General features: G+C 38.7%; 1 protein-coding gene across 1 annotated transcript in view; it reads right to left on the bottom strand.

Annotated features, from left to right (window-relative positions):
• Window positions 1-1,843: 1,843 nt before the first annotated feature.
• The window catches only part of GPR133 (G protein-coupled receptor 133), a 154,905-nt gene continuing 143,347 nt past the window's right edge, over window positions 1,844-13,401 (bottom strand). Inside the window, exons 22-25 of the mRNA XM_009697328.1 lie at window positions 6,825-6,951; window positions 5,936-5,977; window positions 3,115-3,207; window positions 1,844-2,434 (exon numbers count right to left, since the gene is read on the bottom strand). Of these exons, the coding sequence (XP_009695630.1) occupies window positions 2,339-2,434; window positions 3,115-3,207; window positions 5,936-5,977; window positions 6,825-6,951 (358 nt within the window). The 3' untranslated portion in view covers window positions 1,844-2,338. The remainder of the gene's footprint in view (window positions 2,435-3,114; window positions 3,208-5,935; window positions 5,978-6,824; window positions 6,952-13,401) is intronic.

Consider the following 13,401-nt stretch of genomic DNA (forward strand, 5'->3'; position numbering starts at 1 on the left):
GGGGGGGGCGGGGAAGTCGTTCTCAGGCCAAGAAAAGCCCAGATATTTGCATAGCTGTAAGACAGTCTGACGTAGAAAAGGCTAGGAAAAAGTCATACACAAAAGCCAAAATAAAGACATAGCCATTTAGCTATTAACTTTTACTGACCCACCTTTTAGAGTTAGCTGTTGACAAATTGAGTTATTTAGCAATAGAAAACACAAGATTAGAAGTCTATATATTTCATGCGTGTATATGTGTGATACACCATATGTCACATTCTGCTCCATTCCAGCTGCATAAATCCAGTATATATCTGGTGAAACTAAGATAATTTCTGTAGAAATGCTTTAATTTGTAGCCACAGGCAAACTTGGGTGGACTGTGAGTTTCAGTTTGGTGACCAGAGTCTTGGCCAGGAAGGGGAGATGGCGGAAAAGATTGGTCCAAACTGAAACAGATCATTTTTTTCTTAGTGCAGGAAGGAAACATGGAGAAAACTTGGTTTGGATCAATCAAAAATGAAATGCATTGATGTTTTCTAAACTTTCAACTCCACGTTTTTTGGATGAAATATTTCATTACATTCAGTCCTAATTGATGAATGTTTCCTGTTCCCTAAAGATCAATTTACTTCTATTTTCTTTTTTACAAATTTACTATCCAATAAACAATTTCCACCCTATACATTAGGGTGCAAATACCTTTTCTCTTGGAAATCAATAGCAGATATCTTGCTAGATTCCCTGGGATCAGAAATGGTCTGAGCTGCTGAAGATACAAACCTATAATTAACAAAAAAAAAACCCAACACAAAACCTCTTAGGAAAAAATGAGGTTGAAGAGTTGCATATTTCCCTCCTTTTCTAGTATTTTGATAGCTCAATGTTTTGGGAAAGCTAATTACCTTGGTGATTCCTGCAAACCAGTACACCCAGTCTGTTAGGGAGACAGCTACTGCAAACAAGGAAGAGCTGGGGATAAGGAGACATGGCTGCAAAGCCACGCTGCGCAGGGGGCCTCATCTTTGGAAATTGGTCTGGAGACCCTGGCTGCTGAGTAAATCCTAGAGCAAGACACATATTTAGGGGCTCTGACCACCTCCAGGGCTTATAGTCTGCTTTACCCTCAGCTGGACAGGTGCATCGTTGGCATAGCCACGATTGCACCTCCTTGTGCTCCAAACATCACTTCTGAGAACCTACAAAACACTGGTCAGAAGAAAAATTACAGTCTTTTTTTTCTCCTTAAAGATACTTCATAGCAGTACTAAAGCAGAAGCTATTAAGTGCTGAGCAGAGTTTAAAACCACAAAAGACTCTGCAGAGACCTATTTAAAACATGTCTGTAGGTAACAATACATAGACTTATTTGTAGTCTGGCTGTCTTCACAGTATATCATTGCATTACATTTTTGTGGTTGAAATTCAGTGTCTTGATTTGACCAGTAAAAGGAGAAAGATAAGTCACAGTGCCAGGTTTTGATTTCCAAAAGCTACAGCGCATTTGCAAAATGCACTTGATGGACAGTTGTTGATTGCATCCAAAAGCTTCAGGCAAAGCAATACAAATACTTTGTATTGTGATATGTCAGCAGACACAAATCAGCGATAGAAATGCTGTGGACTGCTATTGGACAATCTTAGCCATTTCTGCTTTGTGTAGATACAATGTAAACAGGAATAGCTAAAATACTAATATACAGGAGATTTACATGTTACATACACTGTTTATGAGCATACAGACATATATGTATATTAGCTTTGCTAATTCCACATCCATGCTGGGAGCTAAGTAGTTGGAATCTGCTTCTTCCTCAAGTCCTGGCTTCCTTGTAGCATTTAAATTAATCACCACGCTACGTATTTTGAATAAGCTTCACTTTGATAATTGGATTCTGTAAGGTAATAAATGTAAACAGACAGTGCACAGCAAGACCAGAATAGCTCCATTACAACATCACAATGGGAGGCATTTCATTTGAAAGCATTAAAATCCATCTTTCCAGAGGTACATTGCCTTTCCTCAGTTCTAGGAGCTGGAATGATTCAGATAGCAATAAGCCTTTTTTGCGTACCTAGTGTTTTTATCATCACTGACAAAACCATCCAGTGTCTATTTGTGCTAGTTATTTCTACAGATATTGCTAACAGCCAAGTGGCCGAATGTGTTACAGTTTCAAAGGCAAGCAGATGAGGACTACTTACTCAACAAAACAATATGGCAATTTCCAATTTATTAGGCAGTGATTAAAAAGCAGTTTTCTACTGGTATTAACAGTGAGAAAAAAAATGGTGGACACTGTGTCAGAGGTCCTGAATGTATGGCTTGATTTTCACTGAGAAGCTGGTATTACTGTCAGACTGCTGATAGATCAATGCGGTTGGCTGAATTGGTGCTTTTATCCCAAGTGTTCAGCTTTGTGGGGGTTGTGCCTGGCCTGTTCCCAGTCATCTGGAAAACAAAATAATATTGAAAATAGATTTATTTATTTTGCTAAACCATACTTGTCTGGATGAAATAAAAGCTTGAAAGCATCTATTTACATTACAGCGTTGTCACAGAGTCTTGAGAGCATATGCCATAAAGGATATTTAAACAGTTACTGCCAGGATCTACAGTGATTGGCAGCAATCACTTAATAATACCTATCACTTCAGAAGTCTGGTTCTTTTTTAAAACAAATATCTTTCGCCTCAAGACAATTTAAGGAGAGCTAGAAAAGCATAATCACATGTCGACTTATTTAGGAGTTTATTCCTCAGGCTTAAATGTAAAAGCACCCTATCAAAAAGCCATCATCATCAGACAAATACATTGCCAAAATGCTGCTTGAATGCATAATATGAAGTCCATTACAATTGGTGGGAATTGTTTTATTGAACCCTACTCCAGAGTTCATAAACCTTTGTTTACTTTTATTTGATAGTTTACCAGAAAGCAGAATTTTGTCCTTTGCTTTCAAAACAGATATTGTAGCTGCAACTTAATACTTGCTGATTCCACCTGTCTATGATGTTTTAGGTTAGGTACTAAAAATACCTATGTGCCTTCTTGTGTCCTGTTCTTTCCAACAGAATTTAATGTGGGACACTTTCAAGTACAATAGGAAAAAAATAAGGAGGAATACTCACAATGTCTGAATTGAAGGGTTTCACATTAATGTTGCGAGTCGAACTACTGGTAAGGGACCAGACCTTGGTTTTGTGCTTAAAGGCAGCTCTTACCTTTGAGACAAAAAATGAAAGCAGGTAGAAAATTTCTTGTGAAAAAGTTGTGTTTCTTTTCACAGGTGCAGCCTACAATCATTTCCCCATTATCCTTCCTCCACATTAATGTCACTGTACTAAAAAACAACAAACAATCCACCCCTACATTTTTCTTTATATTTATGGTCTTGTTTTAAAATTTAACTTAGTTTTCAAGTACCCATACTTTAAATACAAAGCATTGTATAACCTCACTTATGTCGCATTTCATTGGCAACATTTTCATGTTATCTGGGTTATCCTATTCTCCTAAATGTCCAAGGTATGACCATATTACCATTCACCTTGCTAAAAATGAAAAATAATAAAAGCAAAAAACCAAAACTGCAGGGCATATAAGCATACATCCCCAGTATTTGCAGTCCTGGTTTGAAAGATTTCATAAGATGCCTTTATACTGATTTTCAGCAGCTCACTAGGCCACTTTCACATTTTCTAACTAAATATACAGCCCCAGGCTGGAGCACAAGCGCCGCCATTCGGGCAGGCTCTCCCTGGAGCTCATGCAGCCCTGATGGTACCCAGATGCCACGAGGATGTAAGTCAACCGGCAGCTTTTTGAAAAATGAAATTATTTAAAGATGCTGAATGAAATTCCCTATAGATGTAGGAAGATTCTGCACCAATGTGAAAATAATCAGCTGCATAAAGAAAAGATGGTGCGACAGTCATTGTTTAGACAAGCAGGTGAGATTTATCAAGGATTACTGGCTGGAAGTGATTGACCAGTGTTATGATGTTGTGATAAAGAACATCTTGTCAGGAGAACCATAGTCTGCAAAACACACAAAGTGATCTTTCCTCCTTCTTTTACACTGGCATGGCCTGAGCTACAGTACTGTGTCCAGCATCCTAGGAAAAACAGGGACCATCTGGAGACAGCCCTGAAGACAGCAGTGAAGATGATCACAGGTCAAGCAAACACATGTTACGAGAAGCTCAAGGTTTTTTAATCAAAAGAGGAAACTGAGGGGAGACAGGGTAAGTCTTACAGTCTTCCTTTTCCTGTGGAGAGGAAGGGAGCTATCTACTCTTCATATGTATAGTAGCTAAAACAGGAAATAAGAAGCTCAAACTGCAGTAAGCAAGGTGAAAACTACAATTTGGGAGTGGCAGTAGTGAGGCTAGTGAGGCACAGAGTCAAATTGCTGACGGAGGTCAAGGGGCTCTGATGGCTGAGCTGTCCGGGGTGACACTGGTGCATTGGACATCTGCTGTGGGAGAGGCTGCTCAGGTCCCATCACACCCATTCTCCTGTGCTTCTTTATAACGGGCGTGCATTTCTTGTCCAGGCGCACTGGGAATAAAGCTCTCTTTTTTACCCAATCACTTGGAAATATCTACAGATTTCACCTTACAGTATCTGAGTTTTACTTTCATGGTAAGAACGAAATTCTCAAGAAGAATTCTTGCAGTTTAGCTGAAGAAGTATTTTAGACATGCACAGCATACAATGGGGCCAGTAAGACCTGTTCTCCAAAAATGACAGTTCACATTAGCTATATATGAACTGGTTTTTGACGATACAAATTCTGAAAAGTTTCTGAATTTAATTTCTCTTGAGGTTCCTGGAAAAATGGCAGCAATTCAAATATTTGTATTTGACATAGGACATTTGAAGCTTGACAGAAGGAAGAAAGCTTTCTGAGCCTGGGGGAGAACAGAATAAAAAATATTTTTCCTCCTTACCTTTAACCTGCCTGCTTAACTTTAGTTGATTTCAGTAGAGATCAAGAATTTCATAGTCAGTCCTGACTCACCAAACTGATTGTAGCAAAGATCATATCAATGCTCTAAGACTGAATAGGCTGGCAAGTATTAATAAATAATAACATCTCCACAGAAGAGCTGGAGCACTATTGTCGCACAGGAAGAAACAGCAGGCTATGGGGCAGAGCTACTTAGTAGAATCCAGAAGGAAGAGCTGTGGGAGAACCAAAGCTATATGGGTGTTCACTGAGCAGTAACCCCCTGACAGCGTGCTGGAAATGGCTTTCATAAGAAACTTTCATTATCAGTAATACATGTTGCTGAGCATCTTCTGCTATCTGCCATGGGAGGAGAGGATACTGCAAGCTCCAGGTCTAGTAGAAATGGTCTCCACAAGCCCCATTTACACCAGTCTTGCTTTGGCTTTACCACAGTTGCTCTGACAGCCTTAATGCAAAAAGGATGCCTCTTAGTCCACTATGAAAACTGAACTTCCTGCCAAGAAAAATACCTGTAATATGTTCTACTCTGTTTGGTTTCCCGTTAACGATTCCATGAGCAATGGCCAAAAGTATGTTTTGCTGAGAATAATATTTATTTTCCTCTCTGTCAGCGGCCCCCAACTTGGACTGCCAGAGTGAGTCCTGCTCCCACTGTTTAAGCATCCGCCCTTAGCAGCACAGCCCATGCCCTGCTCAGCCCCTCCAGCCCTCAGGAGTGTTCCTTTCCTTAGTCTTGAGCCACCTTCTCATCTTTTTTTTAAAAAAACCCTTTCTTACGTTAAACAAAATAAATGCCAAGCATGGGTCAAAATGCTGCAAGTCACAAACTCACTAAAAGTCATATATGAATTGAAAGGAAAAAAAAAGTCAGTGGCATAGCAGGCAGTGATAATGGAGAAAGTATTTTCTTGTTTTACACTCCTGTTACTTGAATTTGTTAACACCAAATTTATTAACACTATTTGGTTACATACCTCTGAATTCAGAAGACAGTGAAACAGGAACATGAAGAATCCCTGAAAACAGATAAAAGGGAGAAAGGTGAAGACTGTGAAGAATGAAATACAATAATGTATTTCTCACAGTATTGTATAAAGCAGGTATCAAGTAGCTGGAGATCCATAAATATTGAAGAGTAGGCCAAACTGTGTCCCATGTTAAAGTGGAGAAACCTGTAGCATTAGGTTACTATGAGGCTTTTCTGGACGTTTTCCTGTAAAACAGCACCTCCTAAACTTTGGGGTGCTAAATGCAAAATCTGGTTGAAAAGAAGGAAAAAAGGATTTACAAGAAAGAATTATAACATGCCTATAGATTTATGCCTCTACTGAAATGTCTGCTTAAAGCTAAGCAGCTGCTTGCAACCCTTCTTGGGCAGAGCTATTTTTCTGGATTGGTGTATTAAGAAGATGAGGGTCTAGTTGCCTGCATGCGAGTCATGCACAGCATGCAGAATAGCTCCACTTTTCTCCTTACACCACACCTTTCCCACAAACTTTTGTTAGCTTTTATTTAGTCTCAGTAATGATACCTCAAAATGACACTGAAAAATTGTTCTGGTATCTCTACTGAAGAATCTTGCCTGTAGTACATGGTGCTGGAAGAAAGAATTTCATTTCTCAAGCTCACTGTCTCATTTATTTAATTATTGCTACTGGAAACACTGAGGAATGGGATAAAAGTTCTGTTCATACAGACACTAAACAATTGCCAGCGCTGTATGGTCAGCACAGACTTAGAAGACAGAGGAGGGAACATAGAAAAAATCCAATAAACACAAGCATGTGGAAACATTACTAATGATCCATTTATTGGATCTCAGCAGCAGTTCTGTAGCCATAAACTTTCCCACTAGATACTTACTTGGAGTGAATTGAAAACAGCAAATATATACTGAAATACTAATGCGTGGGCATTGACAGCCAAAATCCCAAAGATCCATGAGCTTCCCAAGATTGGTAAGAGAACAGCGACGGCTTTAGCTGTTAGTCTGAAAGAGAAAACAAAAATAGGAAATGTGATGAACAGGTTAAACAGTTTTCAGCCCACACACCAGGGAGTTTATGAATTATGTCCTGGCAGCAAGGCAGTGTGTGTATGTCTGTCTTTGCCATAAAATTCTTTTAATGGGCAAGTCTCTTAATTACTCATTCCTCATCTATGAAAATGGGGATAACGGAACTTCGGTATCAGATGGGATAAATATAGATCGAGAGTCAGTAACCAAGGGTGCAAGGGAAGAGATGGAGAGATGGTCATATAACTACTGCAGTCATATCTTCAGTTTACAGTGAAGTATCATTTTGTCAGTGAGGAGTCCAGTGTAAGAGTCAAAAACAGAGGGCAGAAACAGAGAACAAAGGCAGCACCATATGGAAAAACTAAACCTACTGTATAGTACATCCAAAATCCATCTGCTCAGCACTACAGTTGAGTCAAGACAACACAGTATTTCTCTTATTGAAAGTGATTTGGGATTTTTAATCACCAGAAATGGCAAGAAACATGATGTACATCTGTCAAATGCAAATCCTCTAACACCCTGGTATTGTTCTACTACCACCCTGCTTTGTTCAGAGTTGATTCAGAGAAATGTATGCCAAATATTGAAATAGCTTGTGATCCTTGGAGATCCCTACTGATATATGTTCACTCTGCTTAGCTTGGAGGGCTCAGCAGAATTTCAATAAAAGGAGGTATGACAGCTGAAAAGCTAATGGCACTGAGAAAATAAGAGGGATTTTTGGTTTTGCCTTAATGAGTCAGGTACACTTGTTATAGTGGCAGACAAAAAGAAATTGTAGTAGACCAGAGAATTAAATGATCATGGAAAGCTTTCTGCAGCAGATGAATTCTGTGGACCAAATTTTATATAAAGAGTAAACAAAGGGAACGACAAAGAAAACAAAGGCATTGGGTTTAGAATTGTAAGATCGCAATTAGGTCTCTTCAGTGTATTCACAGCCTTCTACATCAAACACCAAAGAACTATACACTTTCTACAAGGAGCTCATTTCCTTCATCTGCAACAGGAACTGAGGGCAGCCAAAACTCACAGAACACTCGGGACCCTGTAGAAGAGGTATGGGCAAAACTTGCATCCGTTTTATGCTTTAATGTAAACATTGCTAATATTTCTCTCTGCAACCAAATACCACTCAGCCACTTCCAAGAAAGACAGGCTCAACTGATGAAATCTAACTCACAAAGATTGTTGCTTATCCCACACAATTTTCTTCTCCTTATGAAGCCCTCAGAGCATCATCTCTGATTCATGCTAATGAATTGCTCTAAAGAATTGTACTTTTGTGTCTGCCTATACTCTGTAATACTGACTTTAAAAGTATTGTAGTAATAGCCCCACAGAGTGTTTCTAGTGTAATCACAGAAAAAATAGGAAGACAACTGGATTACTCTATGAAAGTCCTTACCACAGGATGCTACAGACATCTAGAAAGGATCCTATAGATTCACGGAAGATAGTTCTGTTGTGGATTGTTAAATGTGACAATTCAGATGCAGCTGCTTGTGCAGGAAGTCCTTAATCTTTTGTGTGCTGAAAGGTGGGAGTGTGTATTCAGAGAATTCACTTTACTTGACCTTTATAGTGGGGATACAGCATTGGATGGACCCTTTAATCAGAGATGGCAGTCCTTCTGTTCTCAGCCTAATCCACCTGGCTTTTTGACTAAAACAATAAACACCCCCACAGCTCATTTTCACATTAATTTGACCCAGTAAAGGCAGGTGTAAAACAGAGCAGAGCCAAGTGACCATAATGGAGTTAATAACTTATCGCTCACTTTTTTCCCAGTAAGTGGTTCACAGCACTGGGCAACCCAAAAGCATTCATGATGTCTGTCCATCTGTAATCACTCAAAAACCCCTGTGAATCCCACAGGGCAAAACATTCTTGCTGTCAAGACACTACTACCTAGACAGCCCAGTGCAATTTTGCCTGTCAAGGATGAATAGACGTCAAACCTTTGCACACCCAGGCACCACATTTTCCGTGACAGCTATCAAAGGGCAAACTCTTCCTCCTGGGCAGCCAAGTACAATTTTGGGGGTATAAGACAGAAAGCACAAAGAAGGCACCTGTCCCCATTTGAAACATCCTGAACCGACAAGGCAGATAGATCTAATCCCTACTTCCCACAGCATTTATAAACACTTACTTAACTCCTGTTGTAGCCTGCGGGATTTAAGCACATGCTTACAATTAAATACGTGTTTAAAACATTTCAGTGAATTTAGTCTATGGTACAATTATAGAGAAAGAAACCAAGAGGGCAGTAAAGGGAATGGGGTAATGAGAAACTAAAAGTCAGTCCTCACTTGCTAAAGCCACCTTTTTTCAGAAATTAGCAGATTTCTGTTTAGCTGGAAACCTATGCAAGAGACAAAGTTATTTTAGGGAGATTAATGTTCTACTTGTGCCTTTTATCCCCTCACACAGATTAAAGTACAGCTTCAGGAGACAAATGCACAGAGCTGCATGACAAGAGATCACTTGTAATTACAACAAACATAAAACAAATGAGAATTTTGTACAACACAATTCAGTGAAGAAATCTTTTAATTAAACTTAGAGACAAGACATCTTATTCATTTCAGTGACCTGAGCACACACTTCGTTATATCCTTGATTAAAAGTGTATGTTGAAGAACTGCATAGGCTTCAGGTTTATAGGGAAATCTGGGATGGGGAAGAATCTGGAATCTTTTTGTTTGTTTGTTTCTGTATTGACTCATATCTTTATGACCTTGGCCATGAATATTTCTGCACTATTCAATTTAATTCTGCAAAGAGTTTGTTCAGCCAGAAAATGAAGGAGTACTTAAAGCTTGAGCTCTCCTATTTAATTAAAAAATGCATTTTAAAAGATACAATTTTAAAACAACTGATACATGTTTATTTTCATGAATCAAGGATGCTTTGGGTTTTTTCCTCCACTGTTAGGATTAAAGTTCACCACCTCAACTCTAACACAAGACGTGCTCCACTGGGGAGCTGCCCGCAGACCACCTCTCGCAATCAGCTTTGTGCAGAAAGACCTGTATAATCCTACAGAGCCCTCGGGCCTTTAGGAAAATGCATCTGTGCAGGACTCAGGGCAGACCTGGGGGGAGGATACACGAACACCCAGAAGATGGATTAGGTACATTCAGATTCCGTGATGGTTTAGATGTCCTCTCTATCCTGATACAGCAGGTGATTAGTATGCCCAACACAGCTATGCTTGTAAAACTGTCTTCATTACAAACCACCATTTTTTCTTTTTCTCTTTTGTTCTCACACTCTCAATTTTTGTAAAATTTGCAGTTTGGAACATAATTTTCCTGAGCTAGTTTGTTGCCAAAAATGTTTGCTTTATTACTTTTTGAGTCAGAGCATAAAAAGCTTTACCTGTAATTTGTAGTTGGGGGCAGAACAGTTAGGTACTCAACTCCAGTGTTTTCAAAATCATTCTTACAGTTTGAATTTTCAGGAGCCTTTAACATCACAAATACCTTCTATATTTTTTAAAATAATGTATTAATAAAGACTGCTCACTATTAAGCACAGGGTTCAGCACATGTGCATCAGCAATACATCACTAAAAATGAAAACAAAATACAGATGTGGAATTTTTCATGCAAATATATTAACGCTTCATGCACATCCATTCAGAAGAGCAGCTATGTGAGGGTGAAATTCATTTAAGACTATCTAAGGGTCAGCTCTGCATATGTATCACTTAAATCTCATTTAGTCCTTTTTTTTTTTTTTTCCCCTAATTGCTGCATAGCTTTCTATGCCTGCATGTTCTGAATTTCATCCTATGTGTGAAATTATTAGTTCAAGGTGTCCATGAGCTTTAATCACCAAGCAAAGGACTCAGCTTTATTGTTCATGGTCCTCTTTTATTTCTTTCCACTTACCCCTCCCCTTCCCATCCTTATTTCATTTTGTCTTTGAACTTTAAAAAAGAAAAATACTAAATGTAAAATGCTGCGTCAGAACACCATTAAGGTGGCAAGGTTAAAAAAAAAATCTTAGAAATACAAAAGTTAATGTTCCACCAGGCACATTAATTCCAACACAGTGCACATACTTTACATTTTTTTTATTCCCATTTTTCTTTGCTACATGTATATTTTAGTAGATTAGTTCTAGTACACTGAGATATAGAGCACAATTAAATACATAGGGTTTTTTTGGAGAAGGAATACTGCATGACTTAAACTGTGCAACCTTAAAAAAAAAGTCACTATCATCACTTGAGCTTTATATTGTCTCTTAAATTCATGGCATGAAGAAGAAATAATTTGGGGCAGCGGCAGGTCTTACTTTGCACATATCAAGGCCCAGCCCCACCAGGACTTCATAAACCTTGCTAAAATCTTTCTTTGTCCTTGTGCTCTAATGTGTCAGAAAACAGAATGGTCATTGCCTTAAAAAGGACTCTAAATTTCTCCTGTGTGCCCCTTCTCATGCTTTGGCCTTTGAAATTAGAAGCAACCTAACAGCCTGTTTCTCACATACACTTTTAAAAGCTCAGATATTGTTACTCTTCTGCAGTCTAACAGCATTAAGTTTGGTAAGCTTTTTGTCTGTCTGCATCTATATACACTGAATGATCAGTCCTGGAACTAATTAATTAGGAACAAGGCAAAACCAGCACAAAAGATTTCTTTTCTCTTTTCTATTGTTTCCTTTCGCCAATAATTTTTTTTTAAGTACATACCTGTTATTACTTCATAATATAGACGACTTCTGGAAAATACAAAAATATCTTGACTCTGATTAAATTTTTATATCCAGTGTCCATGGAATAGCCTTTGGGATATGACTAGCTGTACATAGCCTATCTAGCAATTCAGTCTACAGTTAGGGCTGTTGCTCACTCTGCCCCAACACGAACAATCTCTTCAGTGGGGCTGCAGAGACTTCTGAAGCATCACTCACCAACAACCACTTTGGCATGGCTCGATTACATTCAGATTTGCATGGGGGTTTACTGCAAAAAGTAAGCAGCAATGAATTAGTACTGGACAGTGCCACAGCCTCTGCCATCAGATCTGCAGACATTGCTGGGCCTTATAAGTCCATATATAGTCCCACTCACCTGAGCACTCGTGTATGAATCCCGTTGTCGCAGCAGGGCGGAGGGTGGAGTCCTTTGAAAATCCTTAGAAAATTTTTCTGATACACTTCTTGCAAGAACAGTGTTAACTTTATTCATTAATTGTTAATAAACCTGTCCATTTAACATGCACTCACCCTTTAAATCTCCCATTGAAAAAAAGTATTTTTCTTCCCTTTTCTTGTTCTTCCATTTTAATTTTAATTCCTGAGAAGTAAAACTTGCTCACCAGAGATCTTCCACTCCAAATTTCTTCAGTTGGCTTTGTTTAGTTGCTTTTGGTTTAGCATTCACTTCAGTGTAGGACTTTAATATTCTCTGTATATCTTGCTCAGTCAGAGATGGACTGTTAGCCAGTGTTTTACACCAGCTGAGATCCTGAAGTGTGCACTAATCAATCAATAGAGGTAGGGAATTTTTCTGAGTTGGATAATTATCATAGCTATATTGAAGTCCCAGTGTGCAAGAAGTACAGGTTTCAGCACTTCTGAGATGTATTTTCATTACCAACATCATATAAATTCATTGCACTGTTACCGAAGTTACCACGAACATTTTTCCAAGAGCAGGGTTGAGCCTTATAGTTTTATTGTATTTGCAATTGGTTTGGAACAGCTCTACTCAATTGAGATTGCTCCCTTCCCCTTATTTAATCTCTGCCCTTTTCTGCTATTGCCCCGAGCACACTGTCGATACCTTACACCGATGCAGAATGACTACACTGACATCTACAAGAAAGAAATTTCACTGCTTGCAGAAAGAAAACTTTATTACTTCTGTGGAGAGGACCCCTAATTCACAAATCAATTTTATTGGTTATATATGGAGCACTAATCCTTTTAAGACTTCTGACATCCACTTTTCAAATATGACGCCTGCTGAAGTAAGAACTAAATTCAGACCCGTAAACCAAGATTATATAATAATTGGAGGAAACACTGTCTAAAAAAAGCAAAAATCCTTCACAATTCACCAAAATTGTTACCTTGGCAAATAGGCCTTTTAACTGAAATTTCTCTCTTGTTTCTTAAACTCTTCACTAGCCACTGTCAGCAATATCCTTTGCACTTTATATAAAAATAAATAAATCCAAAAACCTGTAACTAACATTTCAGACTAACACTGGGAAAAGTTGAATTTAGCTTCAGTTTGCCATTTGTTACATGTAGTGTTCACCAACCCCTCAGCTGGAGAGCTGCTGGGAAACCACATACAGCAAACCTGATGACGAATGAAAATGTTTTTCATCCAAGATCAGCAGTGCTTCAAAGACACACCTTGTCTACTCCTTCCGACCAGCACTCAGCCTT

The sequence above is a fragment of the Cariama cristata genome, unplaced genomic scaffold, assembly GCF_000690535.1.
Source record: "Cariama cristata isolate BGI_N322 unplaced genomic scaffold, ASM69053v1 scaffold4983, whole genome shotgun sequence".
Classification (NCBI taxonomy): domain Eukaryota; kingdom Metazoa; phylum Chordata; class Aves; order Cariamiformes; family Cariamidae; genus Cariama; species Cariama cristata.